Source organism: Strix uralensis, chromosome 24 (genome assembly GCF_047716275.1).
Source record: "Strix uralensis isolate ZFMK-TIS-50842 chromosome 24, bStrUra1, whole genome shotgun sequence".
Taxonomy (NCBI): domain Eukaryota; kingdom Metazoa; phylum Chordata; class Aves; order Strigiformes; family Strigidae; genus Strix; species Strix uralensis.
Window position 1 is genome coordinate 3737905 of NC_133995.1, and position 25963 is coordinate 3763867.

General features: G+C 46.7%; 2 protein-coding genes across 4 annotated transcripts in view; both read right to left on the reverse strand.

Annotated features, from left to right (window-relative positions):
• Positions 1–24055, reverse strand: part of CEPT1 (choline/ethanolamine phosphotransferase 1) — a 72744-nt gene extending 48689 nt beyond the window's left edge. Inside the window, exon 1 of the mRNA XM_074893617.1 lies at positions 24035–24055. The gene's annotated coding sequence lies outside the window, so the exon portion shown is untranslated. The remainder of the gene's footprint in view (positions 1–24034) is intronic.
• Positions 6673–24181, reverse strand: LRIF1 (ligand dependent nuclear receptor interacting factor 1). 3 transcript variants are annotated; one of them, XM_074893614.1, is made up of 5 exons: positions 23853–23958; positions 20006–20081; positions 16214–17721; positions 14375–14653; positions 6673–13071 (listed from the first exon to the last, which is right to left on the reverse strand). In XM_074893614.1, the coding sequence occupies exons 3-5, from the start codon at positions 17606–17608 to the stop codon at positions 12604–12606; spliced, it is 2142 nt and encodes a 713-aa protein (XP_074749715.1). In that variant the 5' UTR covers positions 17609–17721; positions 20006–20081; positions 23853–23958; the 3' UTR covers positions 6673–12603. The 3 variants fall into 3 exon arrangements, with proteins under 3 accessions (XP_074749715.1, XP_074749714.1, XP_074749713.1); XM_074893613.1 differs by having other exon boundaries at positions 16214–17729; XM_074893612.1 differs by lacking the exons at positions 20006–20081; positions 23853–23958 and adding an exon at positions 24035–24181 and having other exon boundaries at positions 16214–17729.
• Between the last annotated feature and the right edge of the window lie 1782 nt (positions 24182–25963).

Genomic DNA, 25963 nt, shown 5'->3' on the forward strand with positions numbered 1-25963 from the left:
CCTGCCCACCTGCCTTCCTGCCTGCCTGCCTTCCTTTCTTCCTGCCTGCCTGCTTTCCTTTCTTCCTTCCTGCCTGCCTTCCTGCCTGCCTGCCTTCCTTTCTTCCTGCCTCCCTGCCTCCCTGCCTTCCTTCCTTTCTTCCTGCCTGCCTTCCTGCCCACCTGCCTTCCTGCCTGCCTGCCCTCCTTTCTTCCTGCCTGCCTGCTTTCCTTTCTTCCTTCCTGCCTGCCTTCCTGCCTGCCTCCCTTCCTTCCTGCCTGCCTTCCTACCTGCCTGCCTTCCTTTCTTCCTTCCTTCCTGCCTGCCTTCCTTCCTTTCTTCCTTCCTGCCTTCCTTTCTTCCTTCCTGCCTGCCTGCCTGCCTTCCCACCTTCCCACCTTCCTGCCTGCCTGTCTTCCGGCCTTCTCCCCTCCCTCCCTGTTCCTGGCAGTTGTTTGAGCTGATGGTCGGGTTCATCCAAGAGCCCCTGTCAGAGTGTCCCTCCTGCACCAGTCTGGGGTGAGGCAGCCCAGGCAGCCCGTGTCCTGCTCCCTCACGGGGAAGCACCGACTCAAATGAGCACCCAGCAGGACACGAGTCCTTGTAGCCTTGATGTCCCTAGTGCTCCCTCAATGTCCCTAGTGCTCCCCCGAGGCAGTCTCTGACCCAAGAACCAGCTGCTCATTCCTCTCGCTGCTGCCAAACGCTGCCACAGGGTGTTGCCAGCCCTTAACCCGGCCTTGCAGCTCCTCTGGGCGCTCCAGAGGCTGAGCCCCACAAGAATCTCAGTGCAAGACACTCCAGACGCGCGCCGGGGGGTTTATACTGAGCGTTTCCGTAGGGAGCACCTCCCACACCCAACAGCCACGTCCAGACCCACCCAGAAGCCTTAAAAACACACATTTGCTTTAGTTCTACCAAAGGACAGCAAAGTAAAGGGCTATTTGATTACACACAGACCTACAGAATACATCACTGACAGCTGCCTTTGAGCCCCGTTTAGCAGGAAGAGCTCAGCTTCCTTCCTAAATAATTGCTCAAGTCTACAGCTACTTAAGCTCTAGCGTGTGTTTCCTCCCCCACCAAAACAGCTCGTTCTGGCATCTTCCCTCCCCTGCAGGGGCAGGTAGAGGACCAGCAGAGGAATTTAAGCCGGAGACCTCCTGGAAATCCCAGTTTTAATCTTTCTCCCAGATGACAGCAGGATGTCTCCATCGCAGTTGTGCTTTATTTGCACTTGCAGCCTGGTTCAGCCCAAACTTCAAACAATTCACATGGTGAAAACAAGCTTTGGAGCCAAAACCCTGCAAACTACAGAAGCCAGTGGACAAGAAGATACAATTAACATGGAGTCACAGTGCCCCCAGGGGCTCTCTGGCTCGGGGAAGATTTCCCCAAGTATTGTATTTTAGGTGCCAACGAATCCCGAGGGATCAGGGGCCTCCCTGAGAGTTGCACACTTGGCGACACGCTCCCTAACGAGGCAATACGCAAACCCCAGTTTCTGCTTAACTGCTACAACCTAGAAAACCTGGTGTTTCAGCTAGCAGAAACCCCTTTTCTATGCCTCATTGAAGTCTCATTAGGCAAATTTAAGTCTCATTAGGCTTAACCAGGAAATTATCACGACAGTGACATACTACATGGGTTTTCAGAGCCCTGATCCCTGCTGGAAGGAGGGAGGGAGCCCTTTTCCTGGTACAAAAGGGGGAGAAACAAAAATCCCACTCATTCATTCATGCAGCTTCTCAGGAAGGCTGTAGTAGGACCCTGTCTGCTCACAAGGCTTTTTTCTCCTTCCCGTTGCTGCCCGGCATCACCTTCCCTTCATCTCCCTCTCCCACAAAGAGGTTGTTCCTGACAACCAGCACCGACAGGCTGCCCCCAGGAGCAATTCCTGCCCCAGAAAGCCCCAAATTTCTCTGTAATACCACCTCTGTGATGAGCCAGCTGAGACAGACCAACAGGGGGGCAATCAGGAGTCCAAGCTCTGTCAGGAGTTTGAGTTCTACCTAAAACAGCACATTCCCAAGTTTGCAGTTAAAAACCCACAGCCCCCCCAGACCACCTTAATGCTCCCCCACCAGCCCAGCACCACTTGTTGGGTTTCATGCTCATTCACAGTTCCACAGAAGTTCAACCTCAGAGCATCAAACTCTTCTGTTTAACAACCTCCTCAGCACTAGGAAAACCCTCTTCCTCCTCTCTCACCCTTTTCCAAAGGGACAGGGCTGAGTGGCACCCAGAAACAACTCCTGATAGACTGCTCCAGAGATACACACCCTCATTGCATCACTGCCTCTTTCTCCTCCTCCTCTCCAGTCACAGAATCCCAGAATCATCTCGGTTGGAAAAGCCCTTGAAGCTCCTCCAGCCCCACCATGAACCTCACCCTGACCGTTCCCAACTCCACCAGATCCCTCAGCGCTGGCTCAACCCGACTCTTCAACCCCTCCAGGGATGGGGACTCCCCCCCTGCCCTGGGCAGCCCATTCCAACGCCCAACAACCCCTTCTGCAAAGAAATCCTTCCTAAGAGCCAGTCTGACCCTGCCCTGGCGCAGCTTGAGGCCATTCCCTCTTGTCCTGGCGCTGGTTCCTTGGCTCAAGAGACTCCTCCCCCCTCTCTGCACCCTCCTTTCAGGGAGTTGCAGAGGGCCAGGAGGTCTCCCCTCAGCCTCCTCTTCTCCAGACTCAACCCCCCCAGTTCCCTCAGCCGCTCCCCATCAGACCTGTGCTCCAGACCCTGCACCAGCTCCGTTGCCCTTCTCTGGACACGCTCGAGTCATTCAATGGCCTTTTTGGAGTGAGGGGCCCAAAACTGAACCCACTCATCGAGGGGCGGCCTCACCAGTGCTGAGCACAGGGGTCAGATCCCTTCCCTGTCCCTGCTGGCCACGCTAGTGCTGATACAAGCCAGGATGCCATTGGCCTTCTTGGCCACCTGGGCACACTGCTGGCTCCTGTTCAGCCGGCTGTCAATCACTCCCCCCAGGTCCCTCTCTGACTGGCAGCTCTCCAGCCACTCCTCCCCAAGCCTGTAGCGCTGCTGGGGGTTGTTGTGGCCCAAGGGCAGCACCCGGCATTTGGCCTTAGTGAAACTCCTCCAGTTGGCCTCAGCCCATCGCTCCAGCCTGTCCAGGTCTCTCTGCAGAGCCTCCCTACCCTCGAGCAGATCAACACTCCCACCCAGCTTGGTGTCATCTGCAAACTTACTGAGGGTGCACTCGATCCCCTCGTCTAGATCATCAATAAAGGTGTTAAACAGGAGTGGCCCCAAAACCGAGCCCTGGGGGACACCACTCCTGCTGCTCCCTGGCAAGGTGAGATGGGTGAGATGTTTCAGTCAACTTCCACTGAGTTCATCAGCATTTCCTCGTTAAGGAGTGGCTGCATTCATACTTCTTGTCCTTGTCAGTTCCTGGGAACTTGTTCTTCCTCTACTCCTGGCTGACTGCAGTAAACTTACAGGCTCAGTCTAGAGAAATTGCCACCTAAATGGCACCAGTGTCTTCTTGTGAGACCATAACTGAAAACAGGGCTGACTTTCTCACCTGTGTGGTGTGCAAGGGGGCTCTACAGCGTTACTCCTGAAATGACCCCCACACCCCGCTGCAAGGACAAGGATGGAAGCATCTGTCAGCAGCTGAACACTGGAGATGAAGCATGCCAAGGAGTCACAGCCCTCTTGCTAAGATGGATAGGAATGCTAGCATAAGACATCTATCAAAAATGGAGAAAAACCTGCTAAAACAGCAACATCCAGCAGCCACAAATTGCTGCTGAATCCTCACCCTACCACCTGGATAGCTCAGGTTTGTCAGATTGAGTTAAGCTGAAACACCACTTATCAGGTGTGAGAGGTGGAGTACAAAAATATCATGCATTTCCACCCAAAGCCAAATGGAAGGCTGCTGGCTGGGGGAGGGAGGGGGCAGCTTTGGTGAGAGAGAAGAATGTGGAAGAAAGAGGTGGTAAAGATGCAAAGAAAAAAGCCAACAGAAAACATGGCAAAGACTGAGTGTTATCTTCAGAGGAGCATGAGAAGATGGGGCAGGAGCTACACAGGGGCTCGTAGCGTTAAGGAAGGAAACTGTTTCAGCTGACTCATCCTTTATGCATTGAATCAAGGTCTTTGTGTCAGGTTTTTTTAATTATTATTTAAAGAAAAATTATTAGCGAGTCCATCATCAATTAAAAAAAAAAAAAAGAGAATTAAAAGGATTAGCCTAAAAGGCAAAGTGTATGCAAGTCACTGGAGACTGTTTAGAGAGGAAATGTGTGCCACCTAGTCCAAAAAGGCCTGGGGAGGGAGGGAGGGGGACAGCCAGCATGGCTGAATTAGGTTAAGGCAGCCGTAGGAAAAACGAGCCTTGGATAAATTGAACTTGCATCCAAATGAGCAGGTGACATAAGGGACCGCAACCATGTTTTCAAACATCAGGAGGAAGTCTGCCAGAAGGTTTCTGAGATCAAGGTATAGAATGAGTCCTCAAAGGACAGTCTATCAGGAAAAAAATTAAGACACTCTTATCCATGACTACCACAGAAGAGCCCAGAAAGGTTCCCATCCTTTCATCACAGGGAACTGACAGATCTGTCTGAAACTGAGACGTTGGTTAAGAAGTTTCACATCAAACTGATGAACAGTAATGAGTTAACGAATGAATGGGATTATACTCTCATGTTCAAGCAACAACCCTAAAGGAATAAAAGATGAAACAGCTGAAATAAGTTCTCACTGAGAACTGCTTTAGTACTAGAGGACAGGAGAGTGGCGAATACAACACCAACTTTTTGAAGCGTTCCCAGGGATGTTTATGGAGCCATAAGAGCAGCACTTTCTTGTCCATACCAATAAAAGAGGTAGAAATGATAATAAAATAGAATGATGGAATAGCGATGCTAGACTGTGTAGGAAAATTGAGAGCTGGGGATGAGTCTCTTGAGCCAAGGACCCAGCGCCAGGCCAAGAGGGAATGGCCTCAAGCTGCGCCAGGGCAGGGTCAGGCTGGCTCTTAGGAAGGATTTCTTTGCAGAAGGGGTTGTTGGGCGTTGGAATGGGCTGCCCAGGGCAGGGGGGGAGTCCCCATCCCTGGAGGGGTTGAAGAGTCGGGTTGAGCCAGCGCTGAGGGATCTGGTGGAGTTGGGAACGGTCAGGGTGAGGTTCATGGTGGGGCTGGAGGAGCTTCAAGGGCTTTTCCAACTGAGAGGATTCTGGGATTCTGTGATTTTGTGAAAACCTTGTGACATTGCAGCAACGATGTAGTATATTTCAATGAAGATCTTATTGGAGATCTTACTGGTTTCAGCTAAAACCCCCTCTCACTCTCATAACCACAGGCAGTACCAAGGTGTCCATCTGGCCTGGCCAGTCACTGGGTGCCAAGACACTTGTATCCAGATGACTTGTCCAGCGTTGCTTGCTGTGACATGGAGGATGACACCAGCTTCCAAATCCTCCTCCCATCTCCAGGGTGGTTCTGATTTTGGCAACTACTTATTGACTTTGAAAGTACCTTTTCATGCCGTTTAGGAGCTGACAGATTGATCTTTTTGTCTGTCCATCCTTCCCCACTTGTGTGAACCACCTGGATTATCCTTTCCCTTCTTATCTGGGTGTCTTGTGACTCCTGCCCTATCTTCCCACCACTTAAAGGCCTGATTTTCCCTTTAATCTGTTGCCTTTTTTTAGACTGACATTAGCTTCCTGAGCTGGAGCTCCTCCGTAGCTACAAATAGATGTGCTGGGATCTAGATGACCTGCTAATCTCAGTGCCATCACCCCCGCCATTCTCACAGCCCTCCTGCTGCTTGTTTCTTCTGCTGCTCCCATGGCTGTTCATTCTCTCTCCAGACCGGTCTTCTCAGTTCTATCCCAATTCTCTACAACCAAAGAAAAGTCTCTGCAGGTTCAGTAAAGACAAGACCTGCCTCACAAATCCAGCAGCATTTACAAAAGGAATCGGTGTCCCTGTAAACAGGGATCTATGGTCAATCATCCACCTGGACTTCCTTCAGCATAGTTTCACAGAAACCAGGCTGCTACAGCAACAGAGGGACTGTCCTCAGCAGTACAAATAGCTGGTTTAAAGAGAAGAAAGAAAGGCTGACTCAACAGTTGGTTTCTCGATGAAAGGAAGAAGTCCCAGATACTCCTGCTGGAGCTTGTACTCTTCAATACTCACAAATTATTTAGAGGAGCAGGTGAAGAGCAACTTGTCAAAGTTTGCCATTCGCATAGCTCTCACAAAAACTGAAAAATGCTTCAGAAAAATGCTTCTCATCACACCAAATAACTGAGCAATAAAACAAATTCTGAAATTCGGTGCAGATGAATGAAAAGCCTTATGTTTCCACACACAATAATGAGCTCTGAATGAGCTGTTATGTTCAGAGACATCAGCAAATTTAGTAGATTAGTCCACAGAAATATCAGCTAAAGAGCCATGGAATATAAGAATTTATTAGGGAGGTATAGAGAGCAAATCAAAAACCATCAAAATGCCACTGTAACCCCATGATGCAATGACATCAGCATAGCAGTTCTGGTTCATCCATCTGAAAAGGATTTTAGTGGAACCGGAAAGCTTATGGAAAAGGGTAACAAAAATGGTCAAAAGTCTGGGACAGTTCCTGTTCAGAGGACACCTACACAGAATTTCCGTCTACGAAAAGAAAGACTGAAGATGAAAAAAGTCTACAAAATCATTTTTTGCTTAGACATAGTGACTTGAGGTCTGGTTACATCCACGTCAAAAAGTTAACATGAAAATATAACGGGCAAAGAAAAAAAAATAATCAAGGGGTATTAAACATAAAGATACCACGTGTGTTTAAGAGCTGGAAAATGAAAAGTACCAGTGAAGTCTTGCATATGATCATAGAATCATAGAACAGTTGGGGTTGGAAGGGACCTTTAAAGCTCGTCTAGTCCAACCCCCCGCCATGAGCAGGGACATCTTCAACTAGACCAGGTTGCGCAAAGCCCCGTCCAACCCGACGGTGAATGTCTCCAGGGAGGGGGCATCTACCACCTCTCTGGGCAGCCTGTGCCAGTGTCTCACCACCCTCATCATAAAAAATTTCTTCCTTGTATCTAGCCTGAATCTCCCCTCTTTTAGTTTAACACCATCACCCCTTGTTCTATTGCTACAGGCCCTACTAAAAAGTTTGTCCCCATCTTTCTCATACGCCCCCTTTAAGCACTGGAAGGCTGCAATAAGGTCTCCCCGGAGCTTCTCATCTCCAGGCTGAACAACCCCAACTCTCTCAGCCTGTCCTCAATAACGGAGGTGTTCCAGCCCTCTGACCATTTTTGTGGTCATTTTTGTACATAATGATTGACTGCACCCTCAGCAAGTTTACCAACGACTCCGAGCTGTGTGGTGCGGTCACACGCTGAGGGAAGGGATGTGCCATCCAGAGGGACCTGGACAGGCTGGAGAGGGGGGACGTGCAAACCCCATGAAGTTCAACAAGGCCAAGTGCAAGGTCCTGCCCATGGGCCAGGGCAATCCTACGCACAAACACAGGCTGGGCGAGGAGTGGATGGAGAGCAGCCCCAAGGAGAAGGACTTGGGGGTGTTAGTTGATGAAAAGCTCAACATGACTTGGCAATATGCGCTCACAGCCCAGAAAGCCAACTGTGTCCTGGGCTGCATCACTAGAAGTGTGGCAGCAGGTTGAGGGAGGGGATTCTCCCCCTCTACTTCACTCTTGTGAGACCCCCCTGCAGTGCTGGGTCCAGCTCTGGGGGCACCAACATCAGAAGGACACGGACCTGCTCGAGCGGGGCCAGAGGAGGCCATGAGGATGCTCGGGGGGCTGGAGCACTCCCCTATGAGGACAGGCTGAGAGAGTTGGGGGGTTCAGCTGGAGAAGAGAAGGCTCCGGGGAGACCTTAGAGTGGCCTCCCAGGACTTAAAGGGGCTACAGGAAAGGGGGGAGGGACTCTTGATCAGGGCTGTAGGGATAGGATAAGGGGTAATGGTTTCAAACTGAAAGAGGACAGATTTAGATCAGATGTAAGGAAGAAATTCTTCCCTGTGAGGGTGGTGAGGCCCTGGCACAGGTTGCCCAGAGAAGCTGTGGCTGCCCCCTCCCTGGAAGGGTTCAAGGCCAGGTTGGACAAGGCTTGGAGCAACCTTTTCGAGGCATCCACTTCTGGTCTCCATTCTGATTTCCTTCCCCATGTTGGTCTCTGCTGGGGAGACACTGATGGGCTGGATGGATCTTCAGACCAACCCAGCACTGCCCATTGATGTTTTCACACCTTGCTTGAAAGCCGTGCCGCCTCCCTTTCCATTTGCCAGAAGCTGCCTTTGGACTGTGCTGTAACTGCTCTGTGCCTCCCAGATCCGCAAGAGGAGGACAGGTGGGGCTCTGCCAAATCCAGCCTTGGTACACGCTCCCACTGCCAGCGGTGCCATGGGAAATCGCTCACAACTTGTCCACTCAAATCACACAACTGTAGGAAATTCAGGGGTGGTTCCACACTGTCCAAAACAGTTTGAAAGCTGAGCCTGCACATCCCCGATGACAAATATCTGCAGGTTAATTTTCTAGTATTTCTGCACACCTCCACCCCCAGCAGCTGACTGCTGGCTTGCCAGGAGGAAAATGGACCTGATGGACTCCAGGGTACCCAGCTTCCAGGTGGCCTCTCACAGCACACATGGTTAAGTCACCCTCCCTGGAGGTATTTAAAAGACGTGTAGACGTGGCGCTTACAGACGTGGTTTAGTGGTGGACTTTGCAGTCTTAGGCTGATGGTTAGACTCCATGCTCTTAATGGTCTTTTCCAACTTAAATGATTCTACAATTCTATGCATGGCTGGGACAGACAGACCTCTGCGAAGAGCTGTGTCCTCATACAGAAATGTTGGTGCTGTGGTGGGTTGTCCTCTAGCTGAAAAGTACCACCTTTGCACATGGATAGCTCTGGCCAGATACTCCAAGTCACCAGGTTAGGCTGATGTTGGCAGGTGGCCCAGTATCGTCTTTGCCTCCCAATCTGTTTTGTCCAACACTCGCTGCCACCTGGTCTGGACCTTTGAGGACTCTGGTCTCTTTGGACCCAGAAAAGACCTGGGTCCTAAAAGGTCTTAACACCGATTCTTCCTGAATATTTGCTTGAAAGTAGTAGTTTTAATTCACAGCCTAAATCCATGGTTTTCATATTGCTACGTACTTAACACAGCAAGCACGGTGTGTATTGCCTTCTCCCAGCCCAGGATGCACAGAGGGATGGCTGCCAGGAACTTCCACTCCTGAGGCCACAGCCAGCGTTCCCAGGACTCTCGTTTTTCTGTCACAAACTCTTGACGGATCATAAGAGTTCAAGGCTGAACAGTGCAGAAAAATAGTATCTGTGCTACAGATGATGTGTCTGGATGAGGAGCAGTTCCGACCTGCAAGATCCGTGGCTGCTGGAGGCCTTTTGCTTCTGCCGTTGGCGCAACTTTCCCACATGAGCACGCCGAGGAACTTCTTTTGGCTCTCAGTGATTGTTTCAATTTTGCGTCGATGTTCCAAGAAAGACATCTCTTTCTCTCCCACAGATGGCTTGGCTTTGTCTTCCTGAATTGCACCAAGTGTTTTCCATCACTAGATCACAAGGAAAGAGCCCGTTCACTTTTTTCTACCAAATCCTAGTGGTCACATTTCTTCAAAAACCTTGCAGTGAGGATTCTTCCCCAAATTTTCAATATCTTGTCTCTAGACAAAACACGGGCTAATGGACCACTTTGGCAGAGTAAAAGAGGTTCCGGAAGAAAGAAGGTAGCGTGTCATAGAATGCCAAACGTGGAATCCTCCCTGCAAAAGGAGGGGATGTGTGAACATGACTTCATTAATTTCTTCAGAGATCACGGGAAAATAGAGGAAAGACCTTTGTCAGAAGACAGGTGAGTGATGTCTGTTGGAAGAGCATCACAACAGGTGACTGCAGCACCAGATACAAGACACAAGGCTGCTTCTATCTCCTTTCTGATTGCCATCCCATCATAGCGGGTCTGGCTGCAATGAAATTAATTTTTTTTCACAGCAGCCCATGTGATGCTGTGTTCTGGATTTGTGAGGGAGATAATACTGATAAGACACCAGTGCTTTGGCTACTGCTGAACAGCGCTTGCACGACCTCAAGGCATTCTCTTTTTCTCACTCCGCCTCCCTCCCAGCACGTAGGCTGGGGATGGACAAGACGCTGGGAATGGACAGAGCCAGGACAGTTGCCCCAAACAGATCAAAGGGCTGTTCCACACCATATGATGTCACACTCAGCAAACAAAAGCTTAATGAAAGGACGAGGATGCAGGGACGTTTATGGTTACAGCATTTGTCTTCCAAGTAAACATTATGCACACTGAGACCCAGGAAATGGCTAAACATCTGCCTGCTGATAGGACACGGTGATTAAATTCCCTATTTTGCTTTACCTGCATGCAACTGTTGCTTAACCCGTTAAACTCTCTTTATCTCAATCCACAAGTCTTGCCCGTCTTCTATTTTCTCCCCCTCCTGCAGGTGACAGGAGCAAGTGAGCAGCTGGGTAGTTGCTTGGTAGTTGACCAGGGTCAACCCATCACACCCACATATGTGCAGGGAATATTCCCACTTCCCACAGAGAACGATTGCCTCCTCACTACTGCTTGTACCTGACAGGCAGGCTTGACCAGACTTAGGCTTCTTCCATACTTTCTGGAACAAGTACAGATGAGACTGCAAACAGACATCTTCCTCACTGGTATCACTGGCTGCTCGAAAAAATAATCTCCCGTAAATGAGCCTCATTGCTTTGAACATTTACCAATGAAGGACACACAACACGTGCGCACACCTTGGCCTGCCAGGCTACAGGATGCAGGTCACTGGTCCAACCAGCAGTCCTTTCCTTGGGTGTTCAGCTGTCTTGCACGTGCACCTAACTGTGATACTTGGGCTGCATCATAACGTAGGTCATGAGGCCCAATTCATTGACATCATCCTCTCCGCTGTGCATCAGCCCTTCATTAGGGCATCCATTTCCCTAAACTATGGGATTTCTGCCCCCAAAACACTCACTCCATACACAGTGAACACATGGACGCTCATGGTAATACCACGCTTATTACTTGCTCTACCACAGGCCTCTTTTACAGTAATCTCAGTCATTAAAGAGACTAGTTCCATTATATATCTTCCTTCTTCACCCACCACTGCGTGTCTGGTGTAGCACCTCTCCAACACTTGGTCCATCTCAAGCTCTTCAGAGCAGAGATCTTCTTCTTCTTCCCTTGTAAAAGGCTGTCCTGCCTCTCTAATCCACTTGAGTTTTTCACACTGTCAAGATGCATATTAATAAGGGACATAGGGCTGGTACAGTCTACTAGGCTCTCCAAAGATGTATCTCCAAAGCAACATCCTTCGCCAAAACCCTGTACATACTCTGGGCATCCACGTGTTAATAAAAAAAAAACACCTTGTAGATGAAAATTTGATTAAAATAAGAACCGTAGCAAATAGCATCCCGTGAACAGAAATCCACAGTGGAGTTCTACAGGGATCAGTGATGTTGAATATAGCCATACATGGACAGGAAAAAAACAATGAAAAATTCTATTGGCCGAACAGTTATTCATGGCTATGACAATAAAAACTGCAGAACTGCAGAAGGGCCTTACAAGATTCAGTAACGTGGACAAGAGAGAGCAGTGAAAGGCATCCATGCAACACATGCTGGGAAAGTACACTACAAAGATCTATTCAAATTATGATAACAAAGACGGTTTGAGTGTGCATTCTCTCCCACAATGCAAAACTAAGGCAGCATCAAATGAAAGCAGCACGGGCCATGTTCAAATAACGACTGAACAGATCAATGGAAAAGATACTCATCGAGAATTATTAAAGATAGCACCCCGGCTAAAGCAATATGCCTTTTTTGCCTCAACAAGTTGTTATTCAACAAAATTCTGTTTAAAAATAAATACACCTCCTCACCAAAAAATAACCCCACAACCAAACTTCAACATTGCACGACTGGCAAAGGCCTTATAAAGGCTTACAGGAAAAACAGCAAGACACATCTGTAGGTAACTGTCGGCAGGGGTTTCTTCAGTCTTCGCAAGAGGTTTTGTATGAACACCTGCAATATTACTGCCTGAAGTCCAATTCCCAGTTCACTTAAACAGCGTTTATTACATACTGACCCTTGACCTTTTATGACAATTGACAGTTCTCAGGAATTCACAAAAGTTGTCATGCGCATTAGCAAAACAAAAAATATCTACAGTTGGGGTTTGCAATTTACATCCAGTTTCTAAGACTGACAGGGCATGGAATTCCAAAGAGGGAAAGTTTATTTGCTAGGGCTAATACAGAAACCCCTCAATTCAAAATGTAGAGAATACACTAAGAAAAATGCTTATCTGCATTCTTTGATACATATCATGTCCCAGAAGCAGAATTTCATGGTCCAAGTCTTTTATTTCTGGTATTTGACAAGAAATCTATACTTTTCTAAATACACACATACTGTAAATCTCAGCAAGATCTTCCATCTACCAGAAATATTCACGTTCATTTAAAGAATTTCTTCTTGAATTCACGGATGAACACAGTCCAGACCACCAGCTTCAGTATTTCAGCTTTGCTGCATTTTTCTACGCATCTCTTCAAGTGCCGCTTCTCGTTCTCGTAAGAGCTGTTTAAGTCGTTTGATTTTTTCATCCCGTATTGTTTCATCCAAGTCTGGAGGAGTCAAAGGGAAAGCGTCATTTCTGAAAGAACCTTCAAGAACTGAAGTATCACCCTCACAAGACACTAAAACTGGAATACTTGAGTCTGTAATGTCACTATACTGAGAGTAGGGGTCTTGCTCGGAGTCCCTCCCAAGAGACGATAGAACAAAGTCTGTGGAAACGCTTTGCTGGGATAAGACTGGTGGAGGTGAAACACTTCTGTTAAGAACACTGGAACTTGAGCTGGTATTTCCCGAACGTGGACTTGTGCTTGTTTTCACTGAAGTTTTCCTTCTCTTTCCACTGTCTGACAGTGGTGAGGATTTTACTTTTCTTTTCTTAGTCAAATCCTCTTCCAGATCCACAATTATCTGTACAGTCAGGAAATATATAAAATGTACTTCTGTTAAACTGAGCATCATTCTACATTATAACATCACAGTTCACTAAGCACAAATTACAAGTTATTTGTTGCAAGCTTCTTAAAATTACCGCATGGAAGACGTTTCTTTTGGCAATTTGAGCACTATTTTTCTAGCAAAGATTCCCAATTAACAATTCCACAACACTGAATTCCTTCCTTAGTCAACAGTGCACTTCTGCCTTTCCTGTGCAGACCTATCACCTCCTGTTGCTGCTTAAGTTCTTTAACTGTAGCATAAAACAAAATTTTTCTATCTAATTGGACGGAAAAATTCAAAATGTAGACTTCTTCATGCTTACATTTCCAAAAAGCTCAAACGTCAGCAATAACGTCCATTACAAGACTGCATTCCTCCCAGTTTTGTTATTTAAATATTAATGTACTTTACTAAGAGCAGGCAGTAGATCTGCTCAAAGCAAGGCTCTTAACACAGAATTACCAAAACCTGAGAAAGCCTTTGACTGGGTGGAGTAGAATCATACAAAATAAAATTTAGAACGCTATGGCTGAACAGAACTACTTTGGATGGCTCAAATCACTTCAACGCATAAAGCTGGAAGTCCTTACATGGAGAGAACCTTTCCAGAAGCACCCAAGCAAGTTCCCAGCCAATGACAAAGGACTAAGTTTATAAAGACATCTGTAACTCTAAAGATTAGACAGGTACACTGGTAAATGTCTTTAAATAAAACCACACATGACTAAGTGGAGACCTTTCTTTGGAAGTCAGCGAAACGTACTCATGTGAGTGACTGAAGCGCCCTGAGATAACGGCGCTTGACCGATTTCAGACTCAAAGGGTCACAAGAAACTACTCTTCTGTTGTTCTGCCTATATCCGTTGCACTACTGCATAAACCTAATTGTTTGAGAAGGCTAAATATAAATCAGGATACAGAAGTATGGTTTTTATTCTAATAAAGACTATCCCTTTGGCTGGTCAGCCATCACTAGAGGGTCCAGTCTTCTTCAAAGCATTTGTTCTTCAAATTTCCTCCAGTGGAACCCAGAAAAGAGGATATAAAAAAATTCTTAGATGGTACTCAAGTCGTACTGAATCACGTGAGTGTTGCAGTACACAAACAAGTTCTAGGAACAATTCCCACAGGGACCATAACAATTACTGACTGGCTCTGATGAATCCAAAGATGGGAGGCTCCAAATAACCACACAGCTCTGTATTGACTATACACATGCTGCTTTCTGCATGTGTTGCAGTACATATTTTAGCACTGAAAAAATTAAAGATACCTTTTCTTCTTTAACACATTCCTGATGTTGATTTGTTACTTCCACATCTAACGATGACGAATTGCAAGAATCATTTTTCCTTTTCAAGCTGTTACTGGAACAAACCCTTTCTTCTGGTTTCTCATATGAGGTTTTTAATGGTATTCTCTTAAGGTACACTCTCTCCTCCTTAGAGAGACCAAATTTTCTCCTTAATTCCAAGTATTGCTTCCAATGTGGCTTCTCTTGGGGTTTGATTTGAATAACGTTTCCTGGTGAATCCATTTTTTCACACTGGATCTGAAATATAGAAACAGTGAGAGAGCCATCAATCACACTCTCTCACTCTCTCTCTCTCCATACATTTAAACTAAAAACTAGTTACTAGAAAGACAAGTGAACATTTGTTTTGGCTGCCATTCTCCAAGAGTTACATTTAACACAGGTAAGTCAATTTTGAGAAATTATATATCTATTGTCACAGGTCTAACACTCTTGTTATTTAAAACCCCAAGTACATTGTGGAACATCCAGAAAATGCACAGTCCAACTAGTAAACCACGGAAGTAAAAGAAGCAAGAAGGGAATCACCTATCCTAGAACTGCAAAGTAACAAAGGAAGATGATGGAAGAGTCCTTACAGTGTCACTTTCAGAGTGCTGAACACATTTCATAATTGCACTGTGGTTGATAATACTGACAAAGCACTATCAGCCATCTCTCGTGTCTAACCTCACTGCAACCTGAGCTGCTTCTGATCTTCAAGTTCAATCTCACATCAGTATGTCTGGCAACCCGTGGGCTTGCAAATTTACAGACTAAAAGCAGCAAACATCTGATATGCTATTTTTCAGAGGTTAAAGCAAATGACAATGCCACCACTTGACATCCAACAGCACTGAAGGGAAAAAAAAAAAAAAGTATTTTAACCATTTTTCACGTGAAGAACAATCAAAAAAAGAGGCTCTACAGCCTGTTGCAATGATTCAACGTCTAAAATTTGCACAAATATGCTTAGCTGACAGTTCTCTTCTGCCTGGTCAACACAAGTAAGTATAAACTAGCTTCAGAATTATTTTTTTATCTGGAGGCAAATTCATTCTGGCCTCTTGAGCAACTGAAAACTTGACCTACAACCCTTCATGGGTAGAGTTTATGGGATTTGAGGCTAAGGACTTTTTACATATTTTCAACGTTATGATCTTAAAAGAATATGTAGGTCCAGCCTGAAGGGGGAAAACCATTAAAGATCTCAAGAGTTTCTTCGGCCTGACATGAAACCATGACTCAAAGGAGGTGGATCCCTCCCCATCATGGCATGAAAGGAAGGAAATGCAGCTCCTGCCTTTGGCTACTGAGCTAGCGGAGACTGGAGCTGGCTTTGCGCAACACCAGAGTTTGTCTCTGGATGACAAACCCTGCTCTTCTACCTTGTTTTCCTCTTGTACACTTACAAACTTCTCTACCTTACATCACAGCTACAACACAGTCAACGGCTGTGCTGTGAGAACGTGGCATCAACGACATCAGAAAGCAGATAGCTGCAAGAGCTCAAACAATGAATGACCTTCCTATAATTTCTGTTGTTACCAACAATTTATCTTGTGAGGAAATAAAAAGCCATCTTTTCCCTGTCCCTTTCTTTTTTTTTTACGCATTTTCTCCCTTGCATAGCGCAATCTTATTGAAAAAAAAAAAAAAATTATTGAATAGATTCCCACTTTAGACCAGCATTTCCAGTGATGGAATACCTGGTTACAAAAACCTGTGAGCTTATTAATAGCCATTTTATTCAACTAGAAGCAGGACCATATAACAATTTAGCAGAGACTGAGATGGGCATGTTTACTGGAGAGTTACCTTTTGCCAGTCTTCACTGAAAGCACACTCTTGCTTAGACTGAGGTAAAACAGCACTTGCTGCTTTGGGGGAATGGATCTTTCCTTTGCCATTTTGGCATACCTTTTCCTGTGTCCCTACTGCTGTTACAAGAGTCACTCCACTTGAAATGCTCTCGGTGAGGGGCAAACTCTTTCTCTGGTTTACAGTGAAATTCTGCTGATGAGCACTTGGTGTCACCAGAGCTGCAGATGCAGACTTTAAGTCATTTCTTAAGCCAGTTGGTGAAGAATTTTTTGAGTTTGCACACGTTTTTGAGTCTTTCTGAGACAACACCATTCCTTTGCTTTTTGACAATACTAGATTCACTACTTTATTGGTTATTTTATTGACTGCAGTAGAATCAATTAGCTTGGATGTCTCCTTTTTAAGTGAAGCATCAGAAGAGGAAGATGCTTGTTTGTCAGCTTGGGCTGACAGAACATCAGAGCCTCTTTTGGTCAACAAATAGACTTTCCCATTGTACATGACCAGAGCATTATCTTTAAAAGGTGTGATTTTTGTTTGGCTTCCACCAGGACCACTAGAACAGAGTGGCAGAATATTTGCAGAGTTAACTTCTACATTCTTCATGTCTGACAAAGTTTTCAAGATCTTGGAAGCCGTATTATTTGATGACTTTACAGGAATAAGGCAAGGTGCTGATGACTGTGGACTTTCTTGCACAATCCATTTCATTGGAGTTTGCTGGCACTGCTGACCATCAGATGTTACTGTCTCAGGAGAAGAACTATTTCCCTTTTGTGTAGCTGTCATTATTAATGGTTTTGAAACTTCTGTGGTAGGTTTTGGGCAAATGGCTTGTAAACGCTTGGGAAGTACTGTTTTCACTGTATTCACTGGTGACACGTAAATAACAGTTGGCATTTTTGTACTGTCAGCTCCTCCAGACACATTTGTTGCTGCAGCTGCAAGTATTTTTTGCTGTATTGCAGGTGGTAAAAAAGAAGCTGGGACAGATTTCACTTCTGCATCAGCTGGTATCTGGAGGTGGTGGCCAGAGGGCAGTACTGGAGACTTCACAGTAACTGGCAGACTTTTTGTGTTTACCAACATGTATGCAGTGTTACTCTGGTTAGATGAACTTGTTACAGCAATGTTCTGCAAAGACAGTCTATCAACTGAAACACAACTGCTCTGGATGTTAGCAGCTGATTTTGGAATTAAGCTTTCTTTTTCAGAACCTGCCCTAACACTTTCCTGTTTGTCTAATGTCCTTGTAAGAATAATCTTTCCAGGATTAGGAGACTGAAAAACAGGTATCTTAACAGATGAAGGTGCGGTAGTATTGGCAAGCTGTGTCTTAAAAGTAAGATGGACTGGACTAGAAATATTGGCTTTAGAATTATTTGGCATGGCTGAAGATGGAACTATTGGCACAAAGCTTCCAGAAGATTTAGAAATTGGAAGTAAATTCAGAAGGTTTTTTCCATCTGGTCCCGTCGTCTGAACTACTCGGTACACACAGCCTGCAATGCTTAACAAAACAAAGAAAAGAGAAAAGAAAAAGAAAAACGAAAAGATAGCATAAGTGAACACAGCATAGACACTTTAATTAATGTGCATCAGTGAATTGCATACCCAGCGTTGCTATGCCTTAGAAGCAGATTAACTACTGAAAAATGCCAGATCTAATTTTCAGGAACGTCACTGGCAATAGTCATACTGATCTACTTAGTGTACATTTTGGGTTAGCATTTCAGAATACCACAGACTATCTCAAAATAATGTCCAACTTTTACATCACAGAGTAGCAAGAAAGGGCATCCTTTTCAGATAAAAATAAGTTAAAAGACCCAAGAAAACACCTTACATTATCCTCCTCTTCTATTTATAGGGCCTTTCGTTCTGAAAAAGAAAGTGTTATCTCCAGATTTCATAGAGAAGCCATGTTGTTTTGCTTTCCCATCTCCCTGTATTAATATCTCTACTCAGTGCTATGAAGTATGAATTTCAGGAAAGCTTCAGGAAAATACAGACAGATTAGTTGCATGACAAGATGGAAGGAGAAATTACTTCAGACACACACATACAAAAAAGAAATTAAGATGCAGAATACATTTACTTTGTGGAATAGGATGTAGGGTGACCAGCTCATATGCTTGCATCTCGCCTGCCTGATCACCCTTTAGGCAGATAGAGACTACAGAGGTGGTCGTCTTCAAAGAGATGGAAAAAAGAAAACCTCAAATGCTATCAAGGTACATACATTTATGAGAACAGAAGTCTAAGTCTAGGAAGGAAAAGACTTCAAAACCAAGGAGAAATACATGGAAACAGCATCAGTGAAATCTGAAGGGTAAATATATATTTTTTGCAGGTGAAGAGAAGAACTCAAACCAGCAGACAGACAGATAGAACCTTGTCAAACCACAAGTTAGTTGTGTCTGCTTCAAATGCCAAGATTTTTCAAGTCCGTTGCAAGACAGAGAATCTTTCCCACTTCAAGTGAGTTTGCCCAAATGCAGGCATCTTTCTCAAAGAACTCTTGGACTCTCGGAAGAACAATCTAATGCCCAAAGCACTGCAGAAGCAACATGGCATGTTGAGACATGTATGATCAAAACCGAGTTTCCCTCACTAGGAGAGACCAAATGAACTGGACGTAGGTTTCACGGTCTTGCCATCAGATCCAGAATGATTAAAAGGCAAAGCTTCCAACTCCACTTTCAGTCACCAAGAGCATTCTAGCTCTGTCCCATTGACTTTCTACATCAATAAATGCATTGAGAACACGGACATGAGATTATTTCCCAGTCCCAATCCAGGTGACATTAGTATTGTGTTCTGCTCACTGTCAAGTAGTTTTGAAACTGGCATTTTTTCTGGCAGTGAAGCATTACAGTTTGGGCTTCCAACTCAGCTTGGAACAGAGTGACTAGGAGATATCATTCATGCGTTCCACCGTTGTATGTGCTCAAGAAGTCAGTCAAGACATTGCCTTTTCCCATCAAGTGAGAAGTCACAAGTATGCTCTTCACTCCCAGAGTTGGACAGTTCCTGCTACAGTCTGAGAGGGCACGTTCCCCTTGGTGGTCAACATAAACAACCATCCTATTGTCTCTCTAAAACATAAAGGCTTTAGACACACAGAGCTTTCCTTGCTGAAACCTTAGCATTAACTCCCATGTCCAATATTATGGTATAACGCCTCATTTCTGGGCATACTACGTGAAAAAGCAGATGTTTGTTCAATTTATCAGTGCAGTGGGCAGGACATTCTGCAATACTTTTGTTTTAAAAATAATGTACTGGAAATGAAAACGTGGGCAATATACCACATGGTTCCTAGTGGAAGCTTCTATCAGAGGTTTTAGTAGTAAAATGGAGTGGGATGTTTTAGAATCAGAAATGATAGTTGAGAAGAACTAGCACTGAAGGGTAACGAACTTACAGAAATATTTTTGCTTAAAGAAACAGCAACTAGAAATACTCTTATGTTTGAACTTAATTAAAGCAGAAAAGACTCACTTTTGGAGCCACTTTAAACCTTATAGCACTACTGACAATGCAGAATTAGGAAGAGCAGCACTGAGCTCCCGGACAGCTTTTTGCATCTGTATCTATTATATGCTTTGAATCTCTCAAGGCTTCTCTAATAACCCCATGATCTACAGTCTCAACTTTTCTTCTATGAGAGAATATATAAGAATTAATATTCTAAAGGCAAATTCGGAAGGAAATTTTCAGCAAGTTCCACAGACATGGAACTGCTGAACCACTATAGCTTTTATAGAGCAAACAGGCACTTACCTCCACTCAAACTACCTAGCACTGCAAATAGGCATCAAAGGGCAGAAGAAACCTCCAAAGAGGCACGCTCCTCCACCTGTCAAAGCAAGGGGATACCTCTAACTTTTTGGCAAGAGGAGGGGGAGCAGATCAGAGAGAGAGGAAACATGAAAACAGGGAGAGCAAGAGAGAGATGAGATAGAGAACGCGTTTGCATGAGTATTTTCTTCAGCAGCAATGCTGGTTTCCAGTGCTCACCTCCACTCTTCTCATTTCTACCTTGAGTTCACCTCCCTTTCGATGGACTTAACTGTTTTTGACACTGTGCTACAAACAGGATCTTTTAAGTAGGCTGAGGAAGAAACCTCCTTTAAAAAATCCCATTTGCCTGCACTGCAAATCATTTTTTTTCATGATTACAGAAGATAAACGCAGCTTTTTATCTTCACACTCTATGCAAAAAGGGCAAGAAACCCCAAAACTACAGTTTTCTGGAAAATAACATTCTTTTACTTGAAACAAATAGCAGGTACTTACAAAATTGCAGAATTACAAAAAGCTAAAAGATAGATAAGAAAGAAGGAAAGGAAATGTACAGCCAAAATGTTGAGAAGTTGTCTCCATGCATATTTACTCAAACATCTATGAAAGAGGAAGGAAAAATAATAGAATCATAGAACAGTTGGGGTTGGAAGGGACCTTTAAAGCTCGTCTAGTCCAACCCCCCGCCATGAGCAGGGACATCTTCAACTAGACCAGGTTGTGCAAAGCCCCGTCCAACCCGACGGTGAATGTCTCCAGGGAGGGGGCATCTACCACCTCTCTGGGCAGCCTGTGCCAGTGTCTCACCACCCTCATCATAAAAAATTTCTTCCTTGTATCTAGCCTGAATCTCCCCTCTTTTAGTTTAACACCATCACCCCTTGTTCTATTGCTACAGGCCCTACTAAAAAGTTTGTCCCCATCTTTCTCATACGCCCCCTTTAAGCACTGGAAGGCTGCAATAAGGTCTCCCCGGAGCTTCTCATCTCCAGGCTGAACAACCCCAACTCTCTCAGCCTGTCCTCAATAACGGAGGTGTTCCAGCCCTCTGACCATTTTTGTGACCCTCCTCCAGACCCACTCCAACAGGTCCATGTCTTTCCTGTGCTGAGGGCTCCAGAGCTGGATGCAGGACTCCAGGTAGAGATGTCAAAGTTTTTAGACACTTTTGCTTGTTTCAGATATAAGTTGAAAATGCTTCACTGTATATACCTCGTATCACTAAAGACTTTTCCAGGTGATACAAATAACCAGGACTGACATTTTGTGTTATCAAAATAAAGCACCTTCAGCTTTTTCACACATTCATGAGGGATGAAGAGGAGAGCTAGAAGCTACTTCAATTCACTCCGCAGGCCGTTGTTTCTTTGAAGAATATGTTTTAAGAATCCCTTAAGCAGAGTGAAAACATCTTTCCATCAGTATCCTCCTTTGAGAATGTCAGATTAATGTAGTTTAAGAACAGGTTAATTTCTTTTCCTAAAAAGAGTAGTAATAGGAAGTCTGTAAATCATGCCAAGTTGTATTTGGGGATTTTTCGCGTAATTACTGAAATGGAGTTTTCTTTCTCCTCTTCATCCTCCTTCACTTCCCTAGCGCACAAACATAAACCTCCTCAAACCTCATATATTAACACTTAGAAATATTTCTATTGTTGTGATACTTTAGCATGGCCCAAGGCCTGAATATAAGGCAGATACCTGAAACAGAACTTGAGGAAAATAAGCTCGTGGAAGAAAAAAAAAAAAAAAAAAAGTGGTGGACTGGTAGAAATCTTACCTAATGTCACCATAGAAACTATCAAATTCAAGCAGTCAGCTTTCTTTTATAAAAATTAAAAATTCTGTGACATTCACAGAGGGAACTGTCAACTAGATGACAATTTTCTTGACCGAAAAAGGTCATTATTTCTTTAGGTAAATAGTCTGCATGGCAATATTGAAAGCTTCCCAGTCAACAATGGAAATGGCATTCAGCAAGCTATGGAAGAAGACCTAACAGAAAGAAACGGGAAGGTTTATTAATTTATTTCTAACAAGCTAGAAAAATAAAAAGAATCGCCTACGTTTCCCTCAGTTGACACAGAATTCCCGCTTTCTTCACTCGTATGATCAGGCACAGCAATTTTATTGTCTAAAGTTCTCATCCCATATTGTTTATTACTCCCACTAAGCAGCAGGCTCAAATAACAAAATACTGAGTGTTTAAAAACTCATCTTCTGTCCCTAATTTTTGCATTAACAAAAATACCCTCAGAATATTTTCAGTAAACAAAACCCTTCGCCAAATCCGTTGCAACCACCAAGGCATCCCAACACATTACTGCAACAGAACTCATGATGGTGCCATCTAAAAAAATATATCAGTGGAAATAAAAATGACAGAAAGACTTGCTCCAACTTCAACTGTACTTCAAAGTTGTCAGAAGAAACATTCCCTTTCGGCAGAAACAAGCTACTTTTTAGTCTGCCTTTACTCCCAGCTATTACTTTAAAGACACCTTTGATCTTCTATGAATATGAATAAATCAAAACTTCAGAGAACCAACTTCATTTACTTTAACGGGCTAAGTTGAATCCAGGAAGCAGCAAAATAGCATTTATTATAAATTGGAAGCGTACACCCAGGAACAAAGCAAAATTAATTGATTGGAGTCTGTTTTATATAGCCATAACCCATCCACGGGTTAGAGCTGAATATTGTAACAAAACGTTTAATTTGCATACGAAGTTAGGAACCCTGTCCAGAGTTTTGGTTCAAGCCATTCCTAACGCCTTGGGGTTTTATCGTAATCCAGAAGCTTTCAACAATGGCAAAAGAAACATTTTCTGTTTGACAACAGTTTTGCACGGAAACACTTTCACCCACTGTGGAATATTCCTTGGAGTACGGATAATCATTCCGGGATGTACTAACTGCTGGGAAATGGTCCCTGGGCTTTATTATAAACCACAGCTCTACCCATCAATGACCTCCTTCAGCCATAAAACCTTTGGCAGAGAACATCAACAGCGCCAAAGCTACATCCCGCGAGCACAGCAGCCCTGTGGCTCTAACGAGCTCACCCTAAACTCTCCACCGAATCGATGCAGCAAGCTGAGAACTCCAGAGAGACGAGCAAAACGCATCGGGAGCCAAACCACAACTCAAGCAGTCAGCCCCTGTTGAGCTCCTGCCATTTTAAAGCAGGAATGTAAACATGGAGTCTTAAGCAGCCTAGAAAATTTCCTTAAGTGTGGTTAGAGTCTGTATCACCCGGCTCACATCAGGTCGACAGTCGCGTGCTTATGTTGCGGTTGACTTTGGATCATTATTATAATAATAATAATAAAAAAAACCCTACAGGTTTCATCCCTGTATCTCACATCCCTATTCCTCTTCCCAGTTTCCCGGCTGCCTCTGGCACAAGCTTAACCACACCGAGACTTCACCGGCCTCGCGCAAACGCAAACCCCGGCCAGCGACCGAGCAAGCGACGTCGTGCAGGTGCCGGGCGAGCGCAGCGCGTGCCGGGGCGGAGGTGTGAAGAGCGAGGGCGGGGGGACACCGGCGCGGTGGGAGGAGGCACCACGGCACGCCCGCACCCGCTTCCCCCACCCGTCCCGCCCAACGCCCCCCCCATCCTCTTCTGCCTTTCCTCCTTCCCCACCGGGAAGGGTGACGCGCCCCCAGCCAGCACCGGCGACATCTCGCCTCCTCCCCGCCCCGGGCAGCGGGCGGATGGCGGAGCCGGGCCCCTCCCACGGCGCCACTTCGCACCCCGCTGCGCCCCCCGGCGCCCGGCGGGGCCCCGCCGCGGGCGGCAGGAAGGGTGGCAGGACCGTACCTGGCGGGTCTCTCCCTGCTCGGCCGTGCCGGGCGCTCCCGAGCTGTCCGGCAGAACAGCGGTACCGGGGCGGCGGCGGCGGCCCGTCTGCAGAGGCGCTGTCCGCCCACCTCAGCCCGACGCCGGGAGGGGGCGAGCGCCGGGCCGGCCCCGCGCCGCGCCGCCCGGGGCCCGGTACTCACAACTGCGTGGCGCTGCCCGGCCGCTCCTCTCGGCTCCGCAGGGCCCCCAGCGGGCGGCTGGACATGGCGCGGCGGCAGGCGGGGCCCGGGGCTGAGCCGCCGCAGCGGGGCGCGAGTGCGGCACCGGCGGCGAACAACGGCGGCGGCGGGCGGGCGGGCTGCGGGCGCGGCCGGGCGTCACTTCCGCCCGCCCCGCCCTCTCGCCCCGCCTCCCCGCCGCGCGCCACCAATCGGCTGTCACTTCCGCCGCGGCTACTTCCGGAAGAGGGCGGAAGTGGAGCGCTGCGCCGCCGGGCGGCCGCGAATGGCGCAGCCGGTGGCAGCGGCGCTTCCGTCGGCCGCCGGAAGGAGTTGGGGGCGGTGCGGGGCTGGGCGCATGTGGAGACTGCAAATGGCCGCTTTGGCTGCCAGCGGTGGCCCCCAAGGGGAAGGGGACGGCCCTGGGCCGTTAGAAATAGTGTGAGAAATAGTGTGACCAGCAGAAGCAGGGAGGTGACAGTCCCCCTGTGCTCTGCACTGGTGAGGCCACACCTGGAGGGTTGTGTCCAGTTTTGGGCACCTCAATACGAGAGAGATCTCGAGGGGCTGGAGCGAGGGCAGAGGAGGGCAACGAGGTGGGGAAGGGCCTGGAGAATAAATCCTGTGAGGAGAGATTGAAGGAGCTGGGACTGTTCAGTGTGAGGAGGAGAAGGCTGAGGGGAGACTCATCACTCTCTACAGCTCCCTGAAAGGACGTTGTGGAGAGGTTGGTGCTGGTCTCTTCTCCCAGGGAATTAGTGATAGAACAAGAGGGAACGGCTTGAAACTGCAACAGGGGAGGGTCAGACTGGACATGAGGAACAAATGTTTCCCAGAAAGAGTGGTCAGAGAGTGGAATAGGCTGCCCAGGGAGGGGGTGGAGTCCCCACCCCTGGGTGTGTTTAAGGGCCGTTTGGATGAGCTGTGGGGGGATGTGGGGTAGGGGAGAACCTTGTAGAGTCGGGCTGAGGGTTGGACTCGATGATCCCGAGGGGCTTTTCCAACCTGAATGATTCTGGGATTCAGTGCTGGTGGCAGCAAAGGTTTTCAAAGCGGTACCAACTCCGTGGCAGTTTCGCATCCTGCCGTGGGTGGCACTGTGCGCAGGACACTGCGGCTCCAACGGCCCAGACTCCCTCAGCCTTCTCACATGCTCCACCTGCCGTCCCCACCCAACTGACTGCCCGCACTCTTCCCTCGCTGGGAATCCCTTTGCTTTCCATACACAGGATCTCTTATTCCCAGTTACTGCTCTGGAAGCAGCTCTGTTCCTCCGTTGCTTACATCTCCTTGCTGCTAGCTCTGATTTAAATTGAATTTGAATTTAAATTTGAATGACTTGAGCGTGTCCAGAGAAGGGCAACGGAGCTGGTGCAGGGTCTGGAGCACAGGTCTGATGGGGAGCGGCTGAGGGAACTGGGGGGGTTTAGTCTGGAGAAGAGGAGGCTGAGGGGAGACCTCCTGGCCCTCTGCAACTCCCTGAAAGGAGGGTGCAGAGAGGGGGGAGGAGTCTCTTGAGCCAAGGAACCAGCGCCAGGACAAGAGGGAATGGCCTCAAGCTGCGCCAGGGCAGGGTCAGACTGGCTCTTAGGAAGGATTTCTTTGCAGAAGGGGTTGTTGGGCGTTGGAATGGGCTGCCCAGGGCAGGGGGGGAGTCCCCATCCCTGGAGGGGTTGAAGAGTCGGGTTGACCCAGCGCTGAGGGATCTGGTGGAGTTGGGAACGGTCAGGGTGAGGTTCATGGTGGGGCTGGAGGAGCTTCAAGGGCTTTTCCAACCGAGATGATTCTGGGATTCTGTGATATTCTTTAATTGCCTTAATTGTCTTCTAATTCATACTGAACCTGCTTCTTCCAAGCCATCTCATTAATAGACATCCTCAGTTACTGCCCATTTATATCGGCTCTGCCTCT